Source organism: Xenopus laevis, chromosome 7S, assembly GCF_017654675.1.
Source record: "Xenopus laevis strain J_2021 chromosome 7S, Xenopus_laevis_v10.1, whole genome shotgun sequence".
NCBI lineage: Eukaryota > Metazoa > Chordata > Amphibia > Anura > Pipidae > Xenopus > Xenopus laevis.
In genome coordinates this window covers 103,031,335-103,056,967 of record NC_054384.1, presented here as the reverse complement: position 1 = coordinate 103,056,967, position 25,633 = coordinate 103,031,335, and the positions used below count along the sequence as shown (strand labels likewise).

Here is a 25,633-nt window from a genome sequence, read left to right as displayed (position 1 = left end):
CATGCATGGATCATTTCCATATTAAACAAACAGTTATGGCTCCTGCTTTTCAGAGCAGAACAGGGTGCCGAGCCAGTAAAGCCTGCTTTTGTGCTCTCTTTTGTTTATAGGTGGGTGGCACTCTTTTGGTGGGCTCATTTGCATGACAGTACATGGTTTCTCCCATCTGCAAGGACACAAAGCAAATTAAAAGCTTCCTGATGGTTTTTCTTTAATTCACTCACAGATTTTGGGATTTCCAGAGAGAGGCCCAGTCTCACTGTCCTGGTACAAGTGGATACAATGGTGTTTCAGGCAATGGGGAAACTGCTGGGGTACAAGCACCGGTGAGTATTTTCTTCACATATCACCTTAATATCACTAGATACATGTAGTTAGAGTGTCTGGAAGTTTCAAACTTTTCAATAATTGTCCCACTGAATGACTTTAACCCAAAATATACACAGAAGCCATTATTATTATACAGGTACTTGTATTATACGTAAGTAGGCTTTGCCATTTGCATACTATTTACCAATAAATGTTAAAGGGGAACTACTGGGAACATAAAAATTTTATATGAGCTTCTGCAAACTGAAAGAAGAAACTTTCTAAATACAGTCAATTTAAAGTTCTGCGCCGTTTCAGAAATAACCAAGTTTATCTTCACTATTCCTCTCTCAGCATCTGTTTCTCTTCGTTCTCTCTTCATTCAGCAGTTGGGTGTCAGATATTCATTGATCCAATATATCTTATAGGGGGGCTCCTTTAGCCTAGACGATGTATTAGAGCTCACTCTATTAAAATCACCAGACATCATGTCTCTCTACATGCAGAATTTGTGCAAAAGGCAGTTATTTTGTATGTCCTGGAATCTGTTATTTGAGTGAGCTCTAATACATCTGCTAGGAAAGGAGCCCCCCTATAAGATATATTGGATCTAACTGTCAATGAACATCTGACACCCAACTGCTGCATTAAGAGAGAATGAAGAGAAACAGATGCTGAGAGAGGAATAGTGAAGATAAACTTGATTATTTCAGAAACGATGCAGAATATTTAATTGATTGTATTTACAAAGTTTATTATTTCAGTATACCGAAGCTTAGATTAAAATTTAAATTTTCCCCTTTAAGTAAAAGATGGGCAAAGTTTATTGTTACTGCAAATGCCTGGAATGCAAGTTTTCTGTTATCATTTCTGTACTTGTTGTAAAAGCTTTTTACATGGTATAGGTACAATATGGGATCTGTTAACCAGAATGCACAGGACCTTGTGTATTCCAGATAAGGAATGTTTCCATAATTTAAAACTCTATCCTTTAAGTCTACTTAAAAATAATTTAGATATTAAATGAACCCAATAGGCTGGCTTTACTTCCAATAAGGATTCGTTATATATTAGTTTGGATCAAGTACAAGGTACTGTTTTTTTTACTACAGAGAAAAGGGAAATCATTTTTAAAAATGTGAGTAATTTTATTATAACGGAGTCTGTGGGTGATGGCCTTTCTGTAAATCGAAACTTTGGGTTTCTGGGTAAAGGATTCCAAACCTGTACACAGATTAAACCGATCGACATCAAGGTCTAACTGAACTTTCCTTCTAGGACCAAGTCTATAAATAAGGACAAAAAGGAGAAGAAGGGCTCCATAGAGCCCGAGAAGATGTACCTGGAACCTCGATACACAGCTGCCCGGATAGTGGATGCTGATATCCTTATGTTGGTGGCATTACCGAAAGGTCTTAATGTGGATGAGTGGCTGGCCAGCAACGGTAAGTTATTCTCAAGGCTCTCAAATAGCCACTACAGCTTTTTCAAACAAAAGTTTTGTGAAATAAGTCTATTTTTAGTATTTCTATTTGGTGCTGACATGTTCTAGAAATATTTATACATATATGTGTAGTGTAGCCATGCACCACTAGAGAGGCTAAACTACTATTGCTGAATCAATGGCCATTCAGTCCTCAGCAGTGGTTTAACTAGATATCACTGGGCCCCACAGCAAATTATTTTTCAGGCCCTCAAAATGTCTAGAGGTTGATTTGTTTTACCAATATTTTTTGAAATTGTATGTGAATTAGGGCCTCATGGGTCCCCTATACCTCCTGGCCCCTGCTGCAGCCACAGGGTCTGATTCCTTTATAGTTACACCTCTGGTCCTCAGTCTACAGGATTTTACTTTACCATTGACTGGAAATGTATTCCAGATTCTATATAGAAGTGCTGAAGATGTGCAGCTCTATGGATTTCACAAGGCCTGAAAACTGGGGAGCCACTTCATTGTGCAGCCCCATCTGTGTCCCGGGTGCAGGTTTATGTCTCTAAATATAACATGCCCAACCTTGGGTATCGCTGTAAATCAGAAGCGTAAAAAAGGGAGCCTCCATTTTGGTGCTGTAAACCTCGTACACCAGCTGTGTTGTATAAAGTGTTTTACTGTGTGGACACACCAATCAAAACTGGATTCATTTGCACCAGTAAAAGCTACTGTGCCATAAGGAGACTAGTCCAGCTCTCTGAAATAAATGACTTATTTTTGGGCTGCAATAGTCTCGGTCATCTGTGGAGGCACATATGCTAAATGGTAGTGGTTGCCATGGGCTGCAAATAATTCACTCTAAAATATAAAATTTAATTCCAGAACCAAGAAGTGTAATTTTTTTGTTGTTGTAATATTGGTGTGGTCATTTTGCCTGGTCATGTGCTTTCAGAAAGAGCCAGCACTTTAGTATGGAACTGCTTTCTGGCAGGCTGTTATTTCTCCTAATCAATGTAACTGAATGTGTCACAGTGGGAACTGGATTTTACTATTGAGTGTTGTTCTTATATCTACCAGGCAGCTGTTATCTTGTGTTAGAGAGCTGCTATCTGGTTACCTTCCCATTGTTCTGTTGTTAGGCTGCTGGGGGGGGAAAGGGAGGGGTGATATCACTCCAACTTGCAATAAAGAGTGACTAAAAGTTTATCAGAGCACATATCTGGGGGAACCTGGGAAACTGACAATATGTCTAGCCTAATGTCAGATTTCAAAATAAAATATAAAAAAAATCTGTTTGCTCTTTTGAGAAATGGATTTCGGTGCAGAATTCTGTTGGAGCAGCGCTATTAACTGATGTGTTTTGAAATTATTTTTTTTTCCCATGACTGTATCCCTTTAAGCTTTAGTTCTCCTTTTAAGATGGCCTTTCACAGGCAAAGTCAGCACCTTATTGGCAAAAAGCAACTTTTGGACATGCAGAATTGGACTGAGCCAGTGAGACACCAAAAAAAAAACTCGGTGGGCTCCTGCTCTCGTGGGCCCCTCCAGTTCAGATCCACACCCTGCCGAGCCTGTTGCCACTGCCCCCGACCTCCCTCTCTGGCCCTGGTTGCCGCATGAAAAAGGGCATTTGGAGGGAGGTTGTGGCTGGGGCACATTAATGCAATCCCCTTCCGAAAGGTCTACAGAGACCCACAGTATGATCCAGGCCCGGACTGGCAATCTGTGGGTTCTGGCAAATGCCAGAGGGGCTGCTATAAGGTCCCATAGAAAGTCAGTATTTAGTGGGCTGGTGGGGCCTATTTGGGCTTCTATATGGGCTGATTGGGCCTCTGTGTACCTGAAATTCCTGAAATGCCAGGGCCTATTTTAATTCTCAGTCCAGACCTGGTATGATCCCATTGTTGGCCAAGGGGTCAATTAAACAGATCAGCCAAACTTGGCCCAGCATGTCGGTGAAAATATGCCCAGCATCTGTTAATACACTCTAAGCTGGATAACTGCGGCCTTGTTTGCTCTCTGGAGACCTTAGGGCACAGCAACAGTTTTAACTGGAAGAACCGCAGTGGTCAAAGAGCCTTCCCCACCTGTCATCACTAGTGAAAAGAAAAGTAAATGCTCTGGCAATAACAGTCACCCAGGGTGATGGGGGGTCTGATATGGAATGTTCATTCATGTTGGCATTCCTGACTGGTCTGTCACTGGCAGATTCCGGAATGTTCTCATTATACTTTACATAATTGCCAAGTGCAATCGGCACAGGTTCGGTTCAGGTCAAAGCTCCAGCGCTGATTCACGAAGGAACACTGTGACATTTTCCAGGCTTACCAATCACTGAGCTATGTTACACACATTATTGCAGCCATTTGTAAGTCCCAGATGCCACCAAGGTTGCGTGGGTACTAAGTGGCCTCTAATGGAATGGCCGCCAATGTATATATAGTTATCTATTGACTTACTGCACAATGCAAAGTTTCTAACAGGAGAGGAAAGAGTTGCTCCAAGCCCTATGCCCTGTAACCAACAAATTAACATTCAAGGGCATTATTGAACCTTAGAAATACTGAAGCCTAAAGGCTAAAGTTGGACAAACTAAGCTTTGTACAGTTTTCCGTACAAGAGAAGTGGATCTATGGCCTTGACGTGTACTATGATATCAGTTGGTTCATCTATTGGTCAGGATAGAAAAGATAATCTGTTAAACTGTGGTGTTGGCAAAATGGTATAGCTGCATTGGCCCAGTTTGTCTTGGAGGTTCTTTAAAGATTCTTCATATTGTTGCTTTCCAGATGCTATACAGGTCCCATTCCATCCAAGTCCCATTCGTATCCCTTTGCGCGTGTGCATACACATTTCTTATCTCGTCAGGCCAGAGCACTGGGGATTTGCGTGGGAGATTTAAAGAGTTAAAAAATCTCCCAAATGTCTCCAGTGCTTGGAACCCATTAAGATGTGGCTGGGCAGCATGCCGTCCTTGAAATTCTGCTTCTCTCCTAGCATACCTCCCAACTGTCTTGTTTTTCACAGGACAATCCCGATTTTGACAGCTCAGCCGGCAGTTCCGGATTTTCACTGAAATGTCCTGACTTTCTCTTTGATCCCCTGCACTAAAAAAAAAAAAATACAAAAGTTGGCTTTTTGCAGAGAGCCCAGAATATGTGGCAAATGCACTAAAGGTGGCCATAGACATACAGTAACAATTACAATCTTTCTTGGAAAAGATGTTTCCAAGAAAGATCATTCATTTCAATACACACGTATAGAGCTGAATCGACAGATATACAGAGAGAAACAATAGAATTCTACCTGTATCTGACAATTCAGCACTAACAATGGCCGATGTTCTGGTTCCTTCAAAGGTGCCCGATCAAAATTATTCCGTCGAGCCCAATCGACGAGCCGACCAATATCCAAGTCTTCTGCCGATATCGGTCAGCTCTTTTCCCACCATACAATTCATTTTTAACAATTTATGATAAGCAAAGAAACTATTGTAACTATTTAAGATAAGCAGGTCTCCTGGGGAAACTGTGACTTGCAGCTTAAAGGGTAATTCACCTTCATGATGAAAACTATAATAACACATGAAAACCACAGAAATGTGTTCAAACTTTCATAACCTGCCAAATTTTGTAAAATGAACATGGTAATTAGGGTGGTCACAGGTCACATGTAAATTAGGGTGGCCACAAAATGGGTTTGGTAAAAAAATTCACTGCAAATCTTTTTTCCCCTCTTTTTCCAAGATGTTGGGAGGTATGTTCCTAGACCTGGGACCTTGTGGCCTTTCCACAAATCTGTGCCTTTTGCCATAACAAGCTGCTGGAAATTGTAGTCTGCTGCCCTGTCTGCACCCGGAATCATTACCTCCGCTCGTATGCAGGCAGATTTCTGCGCCGAAACGTGAGATTTTGCATTGCGCTTTGAAATCGATTGTGTCTGTCTACACCTGAGCGGAGGATTCCAGGTGCAGGCAATGGATTTTCTAGCCGGTAGTGATGAGCGAATCTGTCCCGTTCACAAAATGTCAAAATAATTGCGAAAACGTATTAAAGTCAAGAGGAGGTCAAAAATATTTTCTTATGGCGACTTTTTTGTTCAAAGCATAAAAGTCAATGGGCGTCATTTCTCTGTTGTGACAAATATTTGCTGTAGTTTCGCCAAAAAATTTGCAGATGGAGGAAATGTGGAATTTTTCCGCGAATCCATGGCAGGCGAAAAAATTAACCCATCACTACTGGCCTGCATTTCTTCACAGGCCGAGATCTGTGTCATGTGGCTCTAGATATATATATATATATATAGCACCACAGAATTCATTTTTATACCGTGTGATCTGTGGGGGCGAGGATATTTATAGTTATAGGAGTCATGGCTCTTTATTTTGCTTTACGCCTCAGTTTAATTATAAAACAGAAGTTCCTTCATTGTGAAACTTGCCCAGTTCAGAGGAACTTCAGCTTGTGTTTCTCATGTGGCTCAGCGGTTGAAGACTGGATTTTATTCTCATCCAGTTCCTTAACCACCTTCTTCTTTATCATGTGTTTTCTTTTTGGCATGGAAAAGGAGTCTGTGCTTTTATTAGTGATTGTGTATCATACTCTCATTACTCATACAAGGCATCACGTTGGCGTCACTTGGATAGCAATAAAAGTGTTGAGTTAACTCTGTGTCTTAATATCATTTTGGTTTAAAAAAAACAGACTCTGAACCCAACTTCTGAATCCTCCAGGAAACCGAAATCCAGTATAGAAAAGTAGTACTTTGTGCACATTTGGCACCAGGCCCGGACTGGCAATCTGTGGGTTCTGGCAAATGCCAGAGGGGCTGCTATAAGGTCCCATAGAAAGTCAGTATTTAGTGGGCTGATTGGGCCTCTGTGTACCTGAAATGCCTGGGCCTATTTTAATTCTCAGTTCGGACCATTTGGCGCCCAGAAAGCAGCCATTAATGTCATGTACATCAGCAAAGAACAAATTTCCCTGACTGTCACTAGATATGATTGATCTGCTTTGATTGGAGGCACTTTATTTGAGTTGGCTGTGAATCCGCATCCAAACAGCCACAAATCACTGTCACACTGGAACTCAAATCACTAGTTTGCACAAATAGGTTCACCCCTCTCTGTCTGACACCCATGACTTGTAAGAAGTTGATACCACTCAGAAGTTGCTACTAGACCAACCTGCAGCTACTGTTGCACTACAATTCCCAGAATCCCCTGCTGGCCACTGCCGTGAATGCATTTGCGGGAGCAATAAGTACAACCAGCATTAGAAGTCTTATTGCTAGTAATATGAATTCATAATAAAAGAGAATAGTAATAAGATGTCTAGTTAGCTTTAATAAGTGGTTGTAGAATGAGGGGGAGTACTTAAGTAACCCCCATCCCAGATATTCTAGTAATTTACCTTCTACCAGGGCCCCGTTGAAAAAAATAGGCAACCCCAGCAATTGTGGTTCTGGGAATGAAAAACTGATCATTTAAAGGGGTTGTTCACTTTAAGGGCAGAGACACACGGGGAGATTAGTCGCCCGGCGACAAATCTCCTCTTCTTCAGGGCGACTAATCTCCCCGAACTGCCTCCCGCCGGCTAGAATGAAATTTCCGGTGGGATGCAACTCGGATCGCTTTGTTTTTCGAAGTCTAAAATGTAATGTCGCCTCACACGGAAACTTCGGGCGACTTCGGAAAATGAATCGCTTCGAGTGCTACCCCGACAGCAATTTACATTCTAGACAGCGGGAAGGCAGTTCGGGGAGATTAGTCGCCCTGAAGAAAGAGATTTGTTGCCGGGCGACTAACCTTCCCCGAATCTGACCTTGTGTCTCTGCCCTTAAACTCACTTTGAACATGTCATAAAAGGCCCTATTCCTGGCAACTTTGCAATTGGTCTTCATTATTTAATTTTTATAGTATTTGAATTATTTGCCTTTCACTTCTGTCTCTTTTCAGCATCCAAATGGGGGGGGGTCCCGGCAGCCAAAAACTATAACTATTATTATACTGTCATTTTTATTCTTTATTACTCATCTTGCTATGCAGGCCCTCTCCTATTCATATTTCCATCTTTCGTCCAAACCACTGCCTGATTGCTAGGTTAAATAAGTCCTTAGCAACCAGACAGTTGCTAAAATACCAAATGGACAGATGTACAAAAAGCAAAATAACTGAAAAACCATAAGACATAATAGAATGAAGACCAATCGCAAATTGGATCAAAATATCAATGCTGATCTACTCCTTTTACGTGTCACTTTATATAGCCAGTAGCATATGAGCATTTAGCTTATTATACATATAAATTTAAATACACAGTATATATAGTTTGGCACAGCCAAGGTACATCATACAGCGCTGCGGAATATGTTGGCGCTATATAAATACATGTTAATAATAAAATAATAATTCTTCCTCCATGATAAGCAAAAGCAATGAAAGGTCTTATCCAGGCTGTAGTAGGATGGGGGTTGTATATTAGGATGACCCATTGTAACAGGGGCCTTGAACAAAGTCCAGTTTACTCAGTGATCATTGCGTTGTCTTGGGGTTAATCTGTTGATTCTTCCATTACAGCCTCGGCCTTTTATAACCACGTGAGCCTTTTCTACGGTGCCATTTCTGAATTCTGCACAATATCAACCTGCCCGACCATGAAAGCCTGGTCCATGTAAGTAAAGCTATGGATTCTATGCCTATACATACACTGAATATAACGAAGTCACACTATGTGTTTTGCATCAGTTCTATTGCTGTAGGTACCCAAGCGACTCACACTAGCACCCTGTTATTTACAGCAATGACATAAAAGAAGCACCAGTATAGATGTAAATACACAAATGTATTAGAGGCTCCTAAATCTACAGCCCTCCTGCAGGTGCTGAGCTGTGCTTGCTGGGAGCTGTAGTACAGCAATGACTTGTTAGCCTAAGGCTGAAAATTCCATAGCTGTAACATAAAAGGAATATGGATGTACAGGACACTGGCCCCTTTGACGGAATGTGTGTGGACCCTCTGGCTGTTGTTGAACTACAGCTGCCACATTCCCAGACAGTCTGAGTTCACTAATAGCTGGAGGGCCTGCTGTAGACATATGACTACTACTACAAGATCTCCTATGAATTTATAGCCATTTCCAATAATAGGACTAAATGTACCCAACAAATCAATGCATCTCTCCGCCACAAACAACCATCTTTTGTTCTGTGGCTGGAAAAATACCGTAACTCCCAGCAACCCTTGCCGTTGGAGTTGAGCAACAACAATGTGTATTTTATGTATCAGAGGTCAACGAAAGAACATTTTGCAGGGCATGGGGCTATTTAAATTACAGGAGGGGTTGTGTAACATGCCCCCGGGGACTGAATGGTTATGGCATAACTGAGCCTGCCATGTTAATTAAAGGCAAAGTGACCCATAACATTAAAGATAGTTTACTTCCCATTGCCAAAAATATCATCAGCTTCTTCCTGCTATACAATGTCATCATTAGCTCCTATATAGTAACAGGAAGGTGAATGCCATTAGGGGAGATAAACAAAGTGGCTGCATGCTGGAAACTGCAGCTGTGCATGTGAGGGGGGCTGATTCCTGCTGCATTGGCAAAGCTTCTATTACCTCTTTAAGAGCCACCAGCCAAGAATCGACAGTGCCCACGTAATTTTACCTTTATGCTGGCACCATAGATTCTGCTGCATGTAAAGGGTTAATAGATATGTGTTTTGCCCCTGTTCACATTCTACTGGGGTTCATGGCAATGCGACCACTAGAGGTCACTGTTTCATTACAGCCAGTGGCATAACTAGAGGAAGCAGACCCTGCCGTCATGGTGGGGTCTGGGGGACAAGGGGTGACTGCTTTCTCTTTAAAGAAACCTGGCGACACTGTAAGCAGCAGGGAGCTGGGGACGCAATTGGAAGTGGGGGGCAGGTTGAAGTTGAAACTGGGCCCCTCTTAAGAATATTTTGTGGGGGAGAGGCCCAGTGCTGATTAGAGTCATTGGCAGAAAACCCATGGCTGTATCTGAATAAATACAGATATGGGCAGGGGCGATCATGGGCATTTTGCTACCTGAGGCCGCCCACCACCCCTGCCCACGGCACTAAACTTTTCAGTGCTGGAGGGGGTCAGGTATTGGTTCTCTAGAATCCTTGGGACCTTTGTTTTTTCAGGATAAGGTGTCTTTCCGTGTTTTGGATCTCCATGCCTTAAGGGCAGAGACACTCTCTCAGATTTGGGGAGATTAGTCGCAAAAATTCTCCTCTTCTTCAGGGCGACTAATTTCCTCAAACTGCCTTCTCCTGCCTTCCCGTCAGTTAGAATGAAAATCGCCGGCGGGATGGCAGTTGAAACGCTTCGCTTTCCATGGTCACCCGAAGTTTCCTCGTGAGGCATCTTTGGGTGACTTCGGAAAACGAAGCAATCCGAGTGCCACCCCGCCATCGATTTTCATTCTAGCCGGCGGGAAGGCAGTTTGAAGAAATTAGTTGTCCCAAAGAAGAGGAGATTTGTCACCGGGTGTGACACGGGGTGTTGTCTCTGCCCTAAGTCTGCTGAAAATCATTAAAACATGAATTAAACGTAAAAGATTGTTTTTGCCACCAATAAGAATGAATTATTGCTTAGCTGGAATCAAGTACAAGGTACTATTTATTATTATTACAGAGAAAAAGGAAATCATTTTTAATTGATTGATTAAAATGGCATCCATGGGAGATTACCCTGCCATAATTGGGAGCTTTCTGGATAACGTGTTTCCAGATAACGGATCCAACAAGTAGGGGCCTATTTATCAAGGGTGGAATTTCGAATTGAAAAAACTTGGAAATTCGAATTCAAAAAGACCAAATGAAATTAAGTCTTAAGTTTTTATTGGTCGAATAGGTCCGTTTTCGATCAAATTCAAATAGCGCATTAGATCGAATTTGATTCGAAGTTTCCCCCAGAAAAAGTCCATCAATTGACTCCAACTCGGTTCTAGGAGGTCTCCCATAGGCTAAAACAGCATTTCGGCAGGTTTTAGATGTTTTAAAGAGATGATTAATTTAGATTTTAGATTTTTTTTTTTAAATTTGAATCGTATTTGGACTATTCTCTAGTCAAAGTACACAAAAAATAGCTCGAAATACGATTTTTTTTTTCATTCGAAAATTCACCTCGACATCATAATGTCCCCACCCCTCGTGGCCTCGTTATAAATAAACTTCAGTTTTCATGAATTCTTTGGTTGTCCTGAATGTTGCTGAGCTGAGCTCATCCTTAAATTAACCTCATGTCTCTATGGCTGATCACATTCCTCTGAAATAGGCCCAGGTTCCTAAATTTTTCATGGGAAATACATTTAGGTGAATGCAGCTCATGTTGTTGTAGAGAAGCCTGGAATACTTATGTTATTACCCTTGCTTACACGGCTGCTTACACGGCTTTATCAAAACATCTCGGGGCCCCTTTTCCCCCAACGAGGGGGTTGGGAGGTGGGAATTCTAGGGTTTCTTTATTTCGACAGCCGTGCAAAGACGACCTTGTTGACACAACGTTGCCGTGTAACCTGTATACACAAAAACAGCTGAAGGCAGCCCAGGGGATTATAATTAGCTGTATATGCACCTGCTGCCTGGCTCTTCGCTGCTCTAAAGACTGACACCCGCTTGCTGAATTTAGCCTTTAATCTGAGCCTGATGTAATGAGATGAGCTCAGTGCATTAAATTCACTTTCGATTCTCGCTGCAGGGGGGTGGGTCATTAGTAACAGGAGTGCCCAAATGGATTAGAGCAGCTGTCACGCACAGCAAGTCATGGACTGCAAATATCTCATAGTCCCGGGTACAGTATTTTAGCTTGGTTAAAACTGAAACAGGCATCTGCTTAAACAGAAAAAAAAAACACAATAAAATGTTGCATAAAAAAGGGAAATATCATTTTCAAACTGATTATTACATTTTCAAAAGAAAATAAGTCAATTGCATATCAAACCATCAACAAAGTTATATTAATATGATTCCATGTTAAAGGTTTTCAGTTCGGTTGTTTTCACATTGTTCACCATAAACAAAGACTTTTTTTCAATTGTTTCCCCAAAATTTAAGTTGAATGTCCCTGTCTCAGTCTGGCAGCTCAGTGATCCAGAAGCAGATTCTGAACTGTTACAATTTGCTCCATTTAGTTGATACAATCAGTTGATCCATTTCTCAGCAGTATCTGTGGAATATTAGCAACTATTGTATCAAGTCTAACGGCTGTCTGTAATGAAACTCAGGGATTCTGCTCAGCAGGGACAAACATAACAAATGTATCAACTCAAATGTATCAATTTAGAACAGTTAAAGAGTCGGCGACCCTCCTCCAGAGCTGCTTTAGAAGCTGAATTTTTACTTTACACTTCAATATTAGAAAAACGGTCACAAATAGAAAATAGAAAGTAATTGAAAAAAGTCTTTATTTCTGGTGAATTATCTGAAGCCAACTGACATGAAAAAAGTTTTGAAGGTGAACAACCCCTTTAAAGGACCAGTAACAGCAAAAAAAAAAATTGTTAGTATGATATGAAAAAGACACCAACACATATTAAACTTTAAAGTCACTAAGTCTTTATTAAGAAATAACTTACCCAAGCTTCGCTTGCGCTCCTCTTCAGAAAAGGCGATCAACGATCCATCGTGTGGCGCTCCATTTCTCCTCCCTGCCTTCCTTATAGGAGATCAGGGAGGAGAAATCGAGCGCCACACGATGGATCGTCGCCCTGTTGCCGTTTCTGAAGAGGAGTAAGTTATTTCTTAATAAAGACTTAGCGATTTTAAAGTTTAATATGTGTTGCCATCTTCTTTTCGTAGCATACTAATGATTTTTTTTTTTTAGAAAATTTTTGCTGTTACTGGTCCTTTAAGAAAATTTCATTTGGCACTCGCTTTGTTTTCCAAAGTCGCCTGAAGTTTCCCCCGTGAGGGGGTAAATACACACTTTTGGGAAATCTCCCAGAGTTAAGCAACAGTAGTCCCATGGCTAAAGATGCCCATATTTGGCAAATATTGAGTCGGCAGCCAATTAGACTGCCAAGAGGGAGCCATATATGGACTCTGTCCAAGCCAGCAGCTTATTTCAGCCCAGCTATAGCCTCCGTCTATCGCAAGCAAAAGGAGCAGCCCAGGTCTATGGCAGATCTATTTGCAATAGGAAGTTATTTCATAATGTTCAGGTACATTGCACATTAATGTGCACTTTACTGGGACAGACAATGGTGACAGAGAGGTGTGAAGCAATAAAAACTGGTTTACGCTGCACAGGAACTTCACATCCCATTTTCAGCGGGGAGGGTGGAATTCTATGAATTAGGGCAGAGACACACGTGGAGATTCAGGGAGATTAGTCGCCCGGCGACAAATCGCCTCTTCGGGTGACTAATCATCCCGAACTGCCTTCCTGCCGGCGATTTCGATTCTAGCACTAAGAGCACTTTGTTTTCCGAAGTCGCCCAAAGTTGCCTCACGAGATTAGTCGCCCGAAGAGGAGGCAATTAGGCGCCGAGTGACTAATCTCCCCGGATCTCTACGTATGTCTCTGCCCTAAAGCTTATTGTCCCCTGTATGGGACTCACAGAAGGGCCTGAAATCTTTGATTTTTCCATCTGATAACGACTGCATTGGTATGTTGATGCAATCTTCAGTTGTGTAACTACCAGGGGTGCAGTCACACCCAGACCTGCTGGAGTGGCAATAAATTATATAGCAGACGCCAGGGCAAAGCTTCATTTAAAAACAATATACAGCTTACAAATGCAGCCAATAAAAAATGTCAGTCTTTTAGATAATTTCTTGCCGACCCCTTCACAGTCTCTCAACTGTATGTAAATCCAAAACCAAGCGTATATATGTTCCCAGAGGGATATATATAAGAGAAGAGATCAGCGCCTGTGGCAACAGAAATTAAAAACAAGCATAGCGTAATACGTTCCAAATAGGTAATATCACCCTGTGCATGCACTTAGTATTAAGTCCGTGTTTTCTCCCCTTTTTCCCTTAGATAGCTGTTAGTGGGGGGGGGGGGTGATAGGGTAACAATAGAGGTGATAGGAAGATGATGGCTTCCCTGAGAAGAGTTAAATATACTCCAGGAGTGCTTCCACCTTCTATAAAAATGCCTACTTACAAACCACAGCAGTGGTGTTATGCATGTAACAGAAAGCTCTTTTCTGGTCCCTCCTTTGGGTCACGATATTCCTTCCAGGTTCCAATGCCAGAGATAAAAACCAGTGATAGTGTAATACCGTTTTATTAAAAACAACTTAAAATCAATTAAAAATTACACTCACATTTACCCTGACAGGGTTTTGCGCATTCAGTCCAATAAAAAGTCCATATGGGGTTGCGAGTAGTAGTTCTGCTTACTCACTGCCAGACTCCCTCGTGGTGCCTTGCTTCTGGGCTCTGGTGTCCCCCAAATTGTGCCTAACGCGTTTCGCTGTACGTGGTCAGCTTCCTCAGAGGCGTAGTTTCCATTAATGTTTGCTCTGCTGCTTTTTAAAACTCATTCTGGCGCGCTCGCCTGGTTTCCGCCGTCACTTCCGGTTTATGCGTTCCAATTGATGCGTTCCAGCGCATTCACTTCCTGTTTGGCGCATGAAATCCCCGGTTTTCCTTCTTTCAGTGTATTACAGTAGGGACAGCCTCTCTCCCCTTAATATTACATACAATTTAAACTTCAATGGCCTCACATCCTATCCACTTGTTTGTAGCCTATTCAATACAACAAATATACATGTGCAGGGGTACATGCTTTTTTAACAACATATACATACAATGAGTTACGGGGGATCATGGGAAATGTAGTTTTCCCTTATTTTTTGTAAAGACAATGTTTTAAATTAACAAATTCTTTTCTTATATTCCATATATATAGTTACCTTGTGCTATTCCTTTATCTTTCTATTTCCTATCTGTGTGGAAAAAACTTTACAGCTATTGCCTTGTGATGTGTCCATAAGTAAAGCTGAATTGTGTTTTGTGTTTATAAAAAGGCTCTTAGGTTTATATCTATATTTAACCCCTGTGGTATAAAAGTGTGCATTTTATAAATCCATCTGCTTTCTTCTTGTAATGTTTTCTTTGTTAAATCCCCTCCTCTCCATTCTTTCTGTACTATACTTATACCCCAAAATTTTAAATCTTTGGCTTTCTGATTGTGATAATCTTTAAAGTGTTTTGACACACTGTGATTCGTGATTCCCTTCTCTATATTTCTTACGTGTTCATTAATTCTTTCCCTTAATTTCCTATTGGTTTTCCCAATGTATTGGAGGCCACAAGGACATTCTAGGCAGTATATCACATTTTGTGTTGTGCATTTAATGCACTGTTCAATATTATATTGCTTTTTTGTAACATTTGATGTAAATTGCGTCCCTTTCCTTCCGTACCTACAGGCTTTGCAAAGTGCACAGGGAAAAAAACCTTTCCATTCATCTTTTTGCTTTTTGGTTTGTGTTCTCTCTGTGGGGATGAAGTTACGCACTATCATTTGGCCTAGGTTGTTTGCTCTTTTGTATATGACTTTGGGTTTTTGAGGAATTTTTCCTTTTAGGAGTTCATCTCCTTCTAGGATATTCCAGTGTCGATTCAAAATCTTTTTTATTTCTTGGGCCCCTGGGGTATATGAAGTAATAAATGATAGGCCCAGTTGTTCATTGGTTGTTTCCTTTTTTATCTTTTCTTTTATTAAGTCTGCTCTATCTATTTCTTTTACTCGTTTCCTTGCATTTTGGATGATTTTATTTTTATACCCTCTTTGTTTGAACCGCTCTGACACATGGTTCAGTTGGGTTTCTAACTCTATTGGGCTAGAACAATTTTTCTTTAAGCGGCAAAATTGTCCATATGGGATGTTTTTTAGCCATATAGGGTTATGATTGCTAGTGCTTAATACATAATTGCAGACATCCACCTTCTTGAAATAGGTTTTAAAATCTAAGAAGTCATTATTTTTGTTCTTTCTTATTTCTAGGTCTAAGAAATTTATTGTTTCCTGGCTGTAAGTGGAGGTGAATTCCAGATTCTGATCATTTTTATTTATCAATGATTTAAATAAAAATGATCAGAATCTGGAATTCACCTCCACTTACAGCCAGGAAACAATAAATTTCTTAGACCTAGAAATAAGAAAGAACAAAAATAATGACTTCTTAGATTTTAAAACCTATTTCAAGAAGGTGGATGTCTGCAATTATGTATTAAGCACTAGCAATCATAACCCTATATGGCTAAAAAACATCCCATATGGACAATTTTGCCGCTTAAAGAAAAATTGTTCTAGCCCAATAGAGTTAGAAACCCAACTGAACCATGTGTCAGAGCGGTTCAAACAAAGAGGGTATAAAAATAAAATCATCCAAAATGCAAGGAAACGAGTAAAAGAAATAGATAGAGCAGACTTAATAAAAGAAAAGATAAAAAAGGAAACAACCAATGAACAACTGGGCCTATCATTTATTACTTCATATACCCCAGGGGCCCAAGAAATAAAAAAGATTTTGAATCGACACTGGAATATCCTAGAAGGAGATGAACTCCTAAAAGGAAAAATTCCTCAAAAACCCAAAGTCATATACAAAAGAGCAAACAACCTAGGCCAAATGATAGTGCGTAACTTCATCCCCACAGAGAGAACACAAACCAAAAAGCAAAAAGATGAATGGAAAGGTTTTTTTCCCTGTGCACTTTGCAAAGCCTGTAGGTACGGAAGGAAAGGGACGCAATTTACATCAAATGTTACAAAAAAGCAATATAATATTGAACAGTGCATTAAATGCACAACACAAAATGTGATATACTGCCTAGAATGTCCTTGTGGCCTCCAATACATTGGGAAAACCAATAGGAAATTAAGGGAAAGAATTAATGAACACGTAAGAAATATAGAGAAGGGAATCACGAATCACAGTGTGTCAAAACACTTTAAAGATTATCACAATCAGAAAGCCAAAGATTTAAAATTTTGGGGTATAAGTATAGTACAGAAAGAATGGAGAGGAGGGGATTTAACAAAGAAAACATTACAAGAAGAAAGCAGATGGATTTATAAAATGCACACTTTTATACCACAGGGGTTAAATATAGATATAAACCTAAGAGCCTTTTTATAAACACAAAACACAATTCAGCTTTACTTATGGACACATCACAAGGCAATAGCTGTAAAGTTTTTTCCACACAGATAGGAAATAGAAAGATAAAGGAATAGCACAAGGTAACTATATATATGGAATATAAGAAAAGAATTTGTTAATTTAAAACATTGTCTTTACAAAAAATAAGGGAAAACTACATTTCCCATGATCCCCCGTAACTCATTGTATGTATATGTTGTTAAAAAAGCATGTACCCCTGCACATGTATATTTGTTGTATTGAATAGGCTACAAACAAGTGGATAGGATGTGAGGCCATTGAAGTTTAAATTGTATGTAATATTAAGGGGAGAGAGGCTGTCCCTACTGTAATACACTGAAAGAAGGAAAACCGGGGATTTCATGCGCCAAACAGGAAGTGAATGCGCTGGAACGCATCAATTGGAACGCATAAACCGGAAGTGACGGCGGAAACCAGGCGAGCGCGCCAGAATGAGTTTTAAAAAGCAGCAGAGCAAACATTAATGAAAACTACGCCTCTGAGGAAGCTGACCACGTACAGCGAAACGCGTTAGGCACAATTTGGGGGACACCAGAGCCCAGAAGCAAGGCACCACGAGGGAGTCTGGCAGTGAGTAAGCAGAACTACTACTCGCAACCCCATATGGACTTTTTATTGGACTGAATGCGCAAAACCCTGTCAGGGTAAATGTGAGTGTAATTTTTAATTGATTTTAAGTTGTTTTTAATAAAACGGTATTACACTATCACTGGTTTTTATCTCTGGCATTGGAACCTGGAAGGAATATCGTGACCCAAAGGAGGGACCAGAAAAGAGCTTTCTGTTACATGCATAACACCACTGCTGTGGTTTGTAAGTAGGCATTTTTATAGAAGGTGGAAGCACTCCTGGAGTATATTTAACTCTTCTCAGGGAAGCCATCATCTTCCTATCACCTCTATTGTTACCCTATCACCCCCCCCCCCCCACTAACAGCTATCTAAGGGAAAAAGGGGAGAAAACACGGACTTAATACTAAGTGCATGCACAGGGTGATATTACCTATTTGGAACGTATTACGCTATGCTTGTTTTTAATTTCTGTTGCCACAGGCGCTGATCTCTTCTCTTATATATATCCCTCTGGGAACATATATACGCTTGGTTTTAAAGCTTCATTTATCGGCCCACTCGTTGGGTATGAGCCTATATGCATTTCCTGGGGGGTTACATCCTGCACCAGAGCTGCTTCAGAAGGTGAAAATGACACTTCAATATTAGAAAAACGGTGACACATAGAAAATAGGGTTGCCACCCGGCCGGTATTTTACCGGCCTAGCCGGTAAAATACCAGCCAGGGCCGGGGGCCGCTATTACAAATTTACCGGCAATGTAGCTGCCGGTAATTTGTAATACCTATAACAAAAACCCTTGGCCATCCGACAGAGACTTACCCCTCCTTCGTCTTCTGCCCCTCTTGCGATGGGGCCCCGCCCCCTTCTGTGTCACGCTGCACGTGGCTCCGCCCTTTTTACGTCACACTCTGCCCATTTACCCGTGACCCGCCCCTTTTTTAATCACGGCATTACCGCCCCCCATCACTGGCCGGTAAATTTTTTTTAAAATACAGTAGGTGGCAACCCTAATAGAAAATAAAGAGAAATTAGAAAAAGTCGTTATTTCTGGTGATCTATCCGAAAAAAACTAGTTGTTTGAAGGTGAACAATCCCTTTAAGAGGCCCATTTATGAAATGTCGAATTTTGAATTCATGTGAATTTTTTTTCTTTTTGCTCTAATAATTTTGAATATACTCACATTCGACTGGGAGGTTATTTAAGAAAAAATGTGAATGTCTAATATTCAATTGAAAAATGCACATCGCAGAAAAGTCATATCGAATATTATGTAAAGCAAGTTACTCACAGAACTTTAAAATAGGGATGCACCGAATCCAGGCTTTGGTTCGGGATTCGGCCCTTTTCAGCAGGATCCGGATTCGGCCGAATCCTTCTGCTTGGCCAAACCGAATCCTTATTTGTATATGCAAATTAGGGGCGTGGAGGGAAATCGCATGACTTTTTGTCATGAAACAAGGAAGTAAAAAAATGTTTTCCATATGCAAATTAGGATTCGGATTTGTTTCAGTATTCGGCCGAATCTTTCGCAAAGGATTCGGGGGGTTGGCCGAATCCAAAATAGTGGATTCGGTGCATCCCTACTTTAAAATATGGTGAGAAGAGATAAAGTTTATTTATTCTTCCAACGTTTCGGTCTCCCTTGAGACCTTTGTCTCTGTGCTGCCCCACCTTGACAAAGGTCTCAAGGAAGACCGAAACGTTGGAAGAATAAATAAACTTTATCTCTTTTCACCCTATTTTAAAGTCCTGTGAGTGCCTTGCTTTACATAATATTCTATATAAATATATACTGTATACTGAGGGACGGGGAGAGCTATTGCTGGGGATATATATACTATAATATATAATATAATATAATATAATATATGTTTGTGTTCTTGTATCCTTAGCCAATACCAGTGGACGGATGAGAAAGGCCGGAAGAAGAAGTGTTCAGCCCCACAGTACGCAGACTATGCTGCCAGCATCATTCAGAAATTCCTGACAAATGAAGATCTGGTACCAACAAAGCACTGTGAGTTTCTTATTTTTTCATGTGTTTATTTCAGGGGCTGAGCATGTTATCTGGTTAATTAGTTTATGGGTGGAAAGGATGAAGATCAAACTCTGTGTCTTTCTGTCCTTCCGATTATACAAGCTCCTTGCACAAACGGCAAGAAGCAAAGATGAGCTAAAAGCTTAGACATTATCATAGGTCTCTATTTCCAGCCTAATAGCATCACTCCTAGAACTGTCATTTTTTCCCACTGAATTAATGGTCATGCTAAACATGCTGAAATGTACAATCTGGGAGACTGGATTTAGAAAAAAACAAGTTTGAAGTCTTAAAAAGGTGGTTCATCCTTTAACTGTTATTATGTTATAGAATGGCCAGTTTGTTCTAAGCAATTTTTCAATTGGTCTTCATTATTTTTTTCAATATAGATTTTTTTCATTATTTGCCATCTTCTTCTGACTCTTTCCAGCTTTTAAATGGGGGTCACTGACCCCATCTAAAAACAAATGCTCAGTAAGACTACAAATGTATTCTTATTGCTACTTCCAGTCTCTTATTCAAATCCATGCATGGCTGCTGGGGAAATTCAGACTTTTGCAAACTGGAGTGATGCGGAATAAAATGCTAAATAAATTAAAAACCACAAATAATTAAAAGATTAAGACAAAACTGCAAATTGTGCCAGAATATCACTCTCTACATCACACTAAAAGTTCACTCAAAGGTTAACATCCCCTTTAAAAGCACAATTTTGAAGGAGATCTTACCTGAAACAGCGACAGGGGGTCCACATAGAAAACATCGGAGGACAATATCAGATGTTTGGGTAACTAAAATAAATTGTCCAGTTGCCCTTATGTATACAGGCATAGGATCCATTATCCGGAAACCCGTTATCCAGAAAGCTCTGAATTATGGGAAGGACGTCTCCCATAGACTCCATATTAATCAAATTTTTAAAAAACAACTTTTTTCTCTGTAATAATAAAACAGTAGCTTGTACACAGACAATTACAGATAAGCTCTGTAGTATACAATGGGATTCTTCAGAATTTATCTGTTATCTACTGTGTATCCTGTGCTTGAATGGCTGCCCCCATGGCTACACAGCAGATTGTTTATATAAACTATAGTAGTACTTATCTGTTATCTACTGTGTATCCTGTGCTTGAATGGCTGCCCCCATGGCTACACAGCAGCTTGTTTATATAAACTATAGTAGTACTTATCTGTTATCTACTGTATATCCTGTGCTTGAATGGCTGCCCCATGTCTACACAGCAGCTTGTTTATATAAACTATAGTAGTACTTATCTGTTATCTACTGTGTATCCTGTGCTTGAATGGTTGCCCCCATGGCTACACAGCAGCTTGTTTATATAAACTATAGTAGTACTTATCTGTTATCTACTGTGTATCCTGTGCTTGAATGGCTGCCCCATGGCTACACAGCAACTTGTTTATATAAACTATAGTAGTACTTATCTGTTATCTACTGTGTATCCTGTGCTTGAATGGCTGCCCCCATGGCTACACAGCAGCTTGTTTATATAAACTATAGTAGTACTTATCTGTTATCTACTGTTTATCCTGTGCTTGAATGGCTGCCCCATGGCTACACAGCAGCTTGTTTATATAAACTATAGTAGTACTTATCTGTTATCTACTGTGTATCCTGTGCTTGAATGGCTGCCCCCATGGCTACACAGCAGCTTGTTTATATAAACTATAGTAGTACTTATCTGTTATCTACTGTGTATCCTGTGCTTGAATGGCTGCCCCCATGGCTACACAGCAGCTTGTTTATATAAACTATAGTAGTACTTATCTGTTATCTACTGTGTATCCTGTGCTTGAATGGCTGTCCCCATGGCTACACAGCAGCTTCTTTATATAAACTATAGTAGAGTTTCTGAAGCAAACACACCAGTTTTACCAGTGCAGGGCAACAGTACATTATATTCTCATTCCTTTAAAACACTTTAATTTTTTGGTGTTTTCTTAAAATGGAATATATCCGTTATGGCTTACTAAGCAGCACACGGCAACAGTACATTATATTATTATTACACTTTAATTTTTTGGTGTTGCTGTGCCTTTAAATTGAATATATCTGTTATGGCTTAATAAGCAGCACATAACACAAGAAGCCATGTAGATTATAAAAATATATTCATTTTTGTTTTTTTAAATTATTTTACAGGTAAAGAATTCCCAAAGTCTTTCAGGCCGTCAATACAAAAGACTTTCAGGCTTCTCTTTCACCTCCTGGGGCACATCTACACGTGTCATTATAAAACGGCGGTCACCTTGGAGTTGCACCCACACCTGAACACCCTCTACTTGCACCTCTTACTGTTCTGTGCAGAGTTTGAACTGCTCGATTCCAAAGAGATGGCGCTGAGCGAAGACCTGACCACAGCCCTGATTCGCTCCAGTCCCGGGCCGAAGACTACGGGAAACCATTCTCGGAACACCTGAAACGAGCCCAGGAATTCATCTTTTTATACATAAATATATATTTCCTACTGCCACATGCATAGCCAAGTACAATATTATTACATATCGATATTCCAGATTCTATACAGGGTGGCATGCTTTCTTTTGGGCAAAATGTGCATTACAAATCTGAGCAGCTGATTGGCTGGAGAACAAACCAATGTGGGAACCAGTATGAAGCTTCTGTTCTCAGATATTCCAGGAGACGGTGTTGATGGCAAATAATCTTGGATGGCCAATAATATGCCAACCACAGGAATGAGAGAGAGAAATATTATAGTTGCTCCGCAAATGCTGTATTGTGGAACAGACAATCAATAGCCATTTGGACTCAATGTTTTTAACTATCACAAAGGTCAGAGATACCAAATGAGAAGAATATCCTTTTTTTTTTTTTTTATTATTATTTTTTACTCATGGATTTTATCATTCAAAAGGACAGCGTTACAGTTGAGGTTTCTAAATTTTTACTTGGTGGGACTTGTTACTTTAAAAAAAATGCACTTAACTTTTGTAATTTATTCATTTAATTAAAAAAAACAGAAATTAAAAAGAAAATCTGGTGTGATTAACGATTGTTTGTTGAGGCAATGGGCTGCACACCAATAGTGTATATCTTAACAGCTGGGAAGTTATAGAATGGTCTATGCTCAGCAACTTTTCAATTGGTCGTTGTTGATTTTTTTGTTTTAGTTTTTTTTAAATAACTTCTGCCCATTTCCAGCTTTTAGAGGGGAGATTACTGACCCTGGCAGCTAAAAAACCCTATACAATTATAGTTACTATGTATTAAGGTGGCCATTCACGGAGAGATCTACTCGTTTGGCAATGTCGCCAAGGGAGCAGATCTCTCCCCGATATGCCCACCTTGAGGTGGGCAATATCGGGCTGATCTGATCGTCCAACCTAGGGCCCAGCGATCGGATCCCAACGATGGCTAACGCGTGGTCAGATTGCGGGGTAGAATTCTCCTGTTTTTACCTGTATATCTGACGATTTTGATCTTAAAGGAGAAAGAAAGCTACTGAGGCAGTTTATTGCCAATAGATTAGCCATAATAGTGCAAGCTATAATGCTATATTTATTCTGTAGAATGCTATTGCTTTACCATACCTGCGTAAACGGCTCTAGAATTTTGTTTAGGATAGCAGCTGCCATATTAGCTTTATGTGACATCACTTCCTGCCTGAGTCTCTTCCCTACTCGCTCATAGCTCTGGGCTCAGATCAGAGCAGAGATGGGAGGACAGAGGTGGGAGGACAGAGGTGGGACGGTGAGAGAGGAGCAAACTGAGCATGCTCCAGCCCAAGCCCTGGAGGTTAAGCTTAAAGGAAGTCTGATACAGAAGTCCATGTGTACACAATAAAAGGAAAGAAATGTGGTGTTTATCAGAGCAGCACTAATTTGAAGGTTTACTGGTATATTTATATAGACCTTTCTGATAAAGCTTAGTTAATGTTAGTAGAGAAAACTAAGGATCTTTCCTGCAACCTGTCATCACACTTTATGGCTGATATATTATAAGTATCATTATAAAGCTGTGCCTGCATGGACACCCCAGTCCCCTAGTCCCCAATTCATATCCAGTTAAGATAGTTACAACAGTGTTGTATAAAGCGTGGCGCTGGTCCATGTTAAACCCCTGTGCAAAAGCTCTTCACATATTTACAGTACAAAAAGAAAAGCATGGCACACGTCCAAATATCTAAACAAAGTGAGGTTTTATTACTGGTCTCAGTTATTGCAATAATAACCACAAACATGATGTATGCGAAAAAGAATCTCGAGTCTTGGCGGCACAACTACACAGCACTGAGCCTGGCCAATTACATCCTGCTAATGCCCACCCAGACCCCCCCAACCCATCCACACAGCTACGTGAAAGGTTTCTTTATAATGCAGAATACGAATTTATGAAGATATATGTTGTGATGACAAGAATTGAGGCTTTATCTCCGCAATAACTCTTCTTGGCTGCGTGGCTAAGCTTCACTGTTTGCTAGGTACACAAAGGAGAATCAACACACTAGCACAATCGCACATATTAGTACATAATGTACACCATGGAAAGGTTCAAAGGATAAATCTTATACCTGGGGTATTGAGCTTCTATATTCAGTCATTTTAATTTTAACTCCGCCTCTCATCTAGCACATACAGGCAGGGCCGGAACTAAGAGTAGGCAGAAAAGGCAGCTGTACCTCTAAAATTGTCTTCTACCTCCCCTAGTCCATGTTCTCACCCCTCAGTCTTTCTCCCCTTCCTTCCCTCTGTCACTCACCCCTCCATCATTCTCCCCACCCTCCTGTCACCCACCCCTCCGTCGTTCTCCCCTCCATCATTCTCCCCTTCCCCTTGTCACCCACCCCTCCATCGTTCTCCCCTCCTTCCTGTCACCTCCACTCCATTGTTCTCCCCTCCCTCCTGTTACCCACCCCTCCGTCGTTCTCTCCTCCCTCCTGTCACCCACCCCTCCATCGTTCTCCCCTCGATCATTCTCCCCTCCCTCCTGTCTCCCACCCCTCCGTCATTCTCCCCTCCCTCCTCAAAAACATAGTGTAGTGCTACACAATCAATCTCACCGCTTTTTGTAGCGTCGGGTGCCAGCTGCGACTCTGTCTGCCCAGGTCCAGTTCAAATTCCAATACAAACTCCAGCAGCACCCCCCTCCCTCCTGTTACCCACCCCTCCGTCTTTCTCCCCTCCATCATTCTCCCCTCCCTCCTGTTACCCACCCCTCCGTCTTTCTCCCCTCCCTCCTGTTACCCAACCCTCCGTCTTTCTCCCCTCCATCATTCTCCCCTCCCTCCTGTCATCCACCCTCCGTCATTCTCCCCTCCTTCCTGTCACCCACCTCTCTGTCTTTCTCCCCTCCCTCTGTCACACACCCCTCCGTTGTTCTCCCCTCCCTCTGTCACCCTCCCCTCCATCGCTCTCCCCTCTGTCGATCACCCCTGCCCTCCGTCACTCACCCCTCCCCTCCATACTGTCCCTTTTGTCGCAGTCGTGGGGGGGGTGACCCGGTTGCCTAGGGCACACAGCTGGCCTGGTTCGGCCCTGCATAGAGGGCACGGGCAGCAATGTATTCATATTTTACAAACAAAGAGCTAATGCTACTGTGGTACATACACCTAGGGGCACATCACATTGTTGTGTTTATTAGTCTTGCATTAAAGATAAACAAATGTAGAATTTCCTCTAATCTGATCTGGAATGAGTAACTCTTGACCGAAGAAATTATACTTAGCAATGTGCAGTCATTTTCTTTAATGCCAGAATGCCACGCGTTCTCCAGCCATTTGACTTGGCAAAAATACTTCAAGTTTCAAGTTTTTCAAACAACAAAAATATATCTAATATCTAAAAATCAGACCTTTAAATTCCCATTACTTTCAATGGTATCCCAGTAGAGCAGAGCTGGACAGATGAAACTTCCAAAGGGTACAAGTTCATTAAATCATAAATTTCAGGATCACAAAAATTTGATCAACAAATCCTTTAAAATTCAAGGGTAAATTTGTTTTGCTTGCATTAGCTTTTATAGACAAGAGAATCTCCAATCTTAACTGCTGATCGTGAAGAATTTTGTCGATGGTGTACTGTATACAAACCCTTTAGTAACAGGAAACAGTTTACAATAACA

General features: G+C 40.9%; 1 protein-coding gene and 1 long non-coding RNA gene across 4 annotated transcripts in view; both read left to right on the top strand.

Moving 5' to 3' along the window:
• The window catches only part of mob2.2.S (Mps one binder kinase activator-like 2, gene 2 S homeolog), a 34,662-nt gene extending 12,104 nt beyond the window's left edge, over positions 1 to 22,558 (top strand). For 2 of the 3 annotated variants that reach the window (XM_018226747.2, XM_041570278.1), the window contains exons 2-6: positions 227 to 326; positions 1,588 to 1,754; positions 8,319 to 8,412; positions 19,385 to 19,509; positions 21,695 to 22,548. In XM_018226747.2, the coding sequence (XP_018082236.1) occupies positions 283 to 326; positions 1,588 to 1,754; positions 8,319 to 8,412; positions 19,385 to 19,509; positions 21,695 to 21,972 (708 nt within the window). In that variant the 5' untranslated portion in view covers positions 227 to 282 and the 3' untranslated portion in view covers positions 21,973 to 22,548. 3 annotated transcript variants of the gene reach the window in all.
• LOC121396567 lies at positions 13,531 to 17,775 on the top strand. The gene is made up of 3 exons (XR_005963087.1): positions 13,531 to 13,566; positions 17,272 to 17,274; positions 17,455 to 17,775. It is a non-coding gene; the product is annotated as an uncharacterized LOC121396567 (long non-coding RNA).
• Positions 22,559 to 25,633: the final 3,075 nt, after the last annotated feature.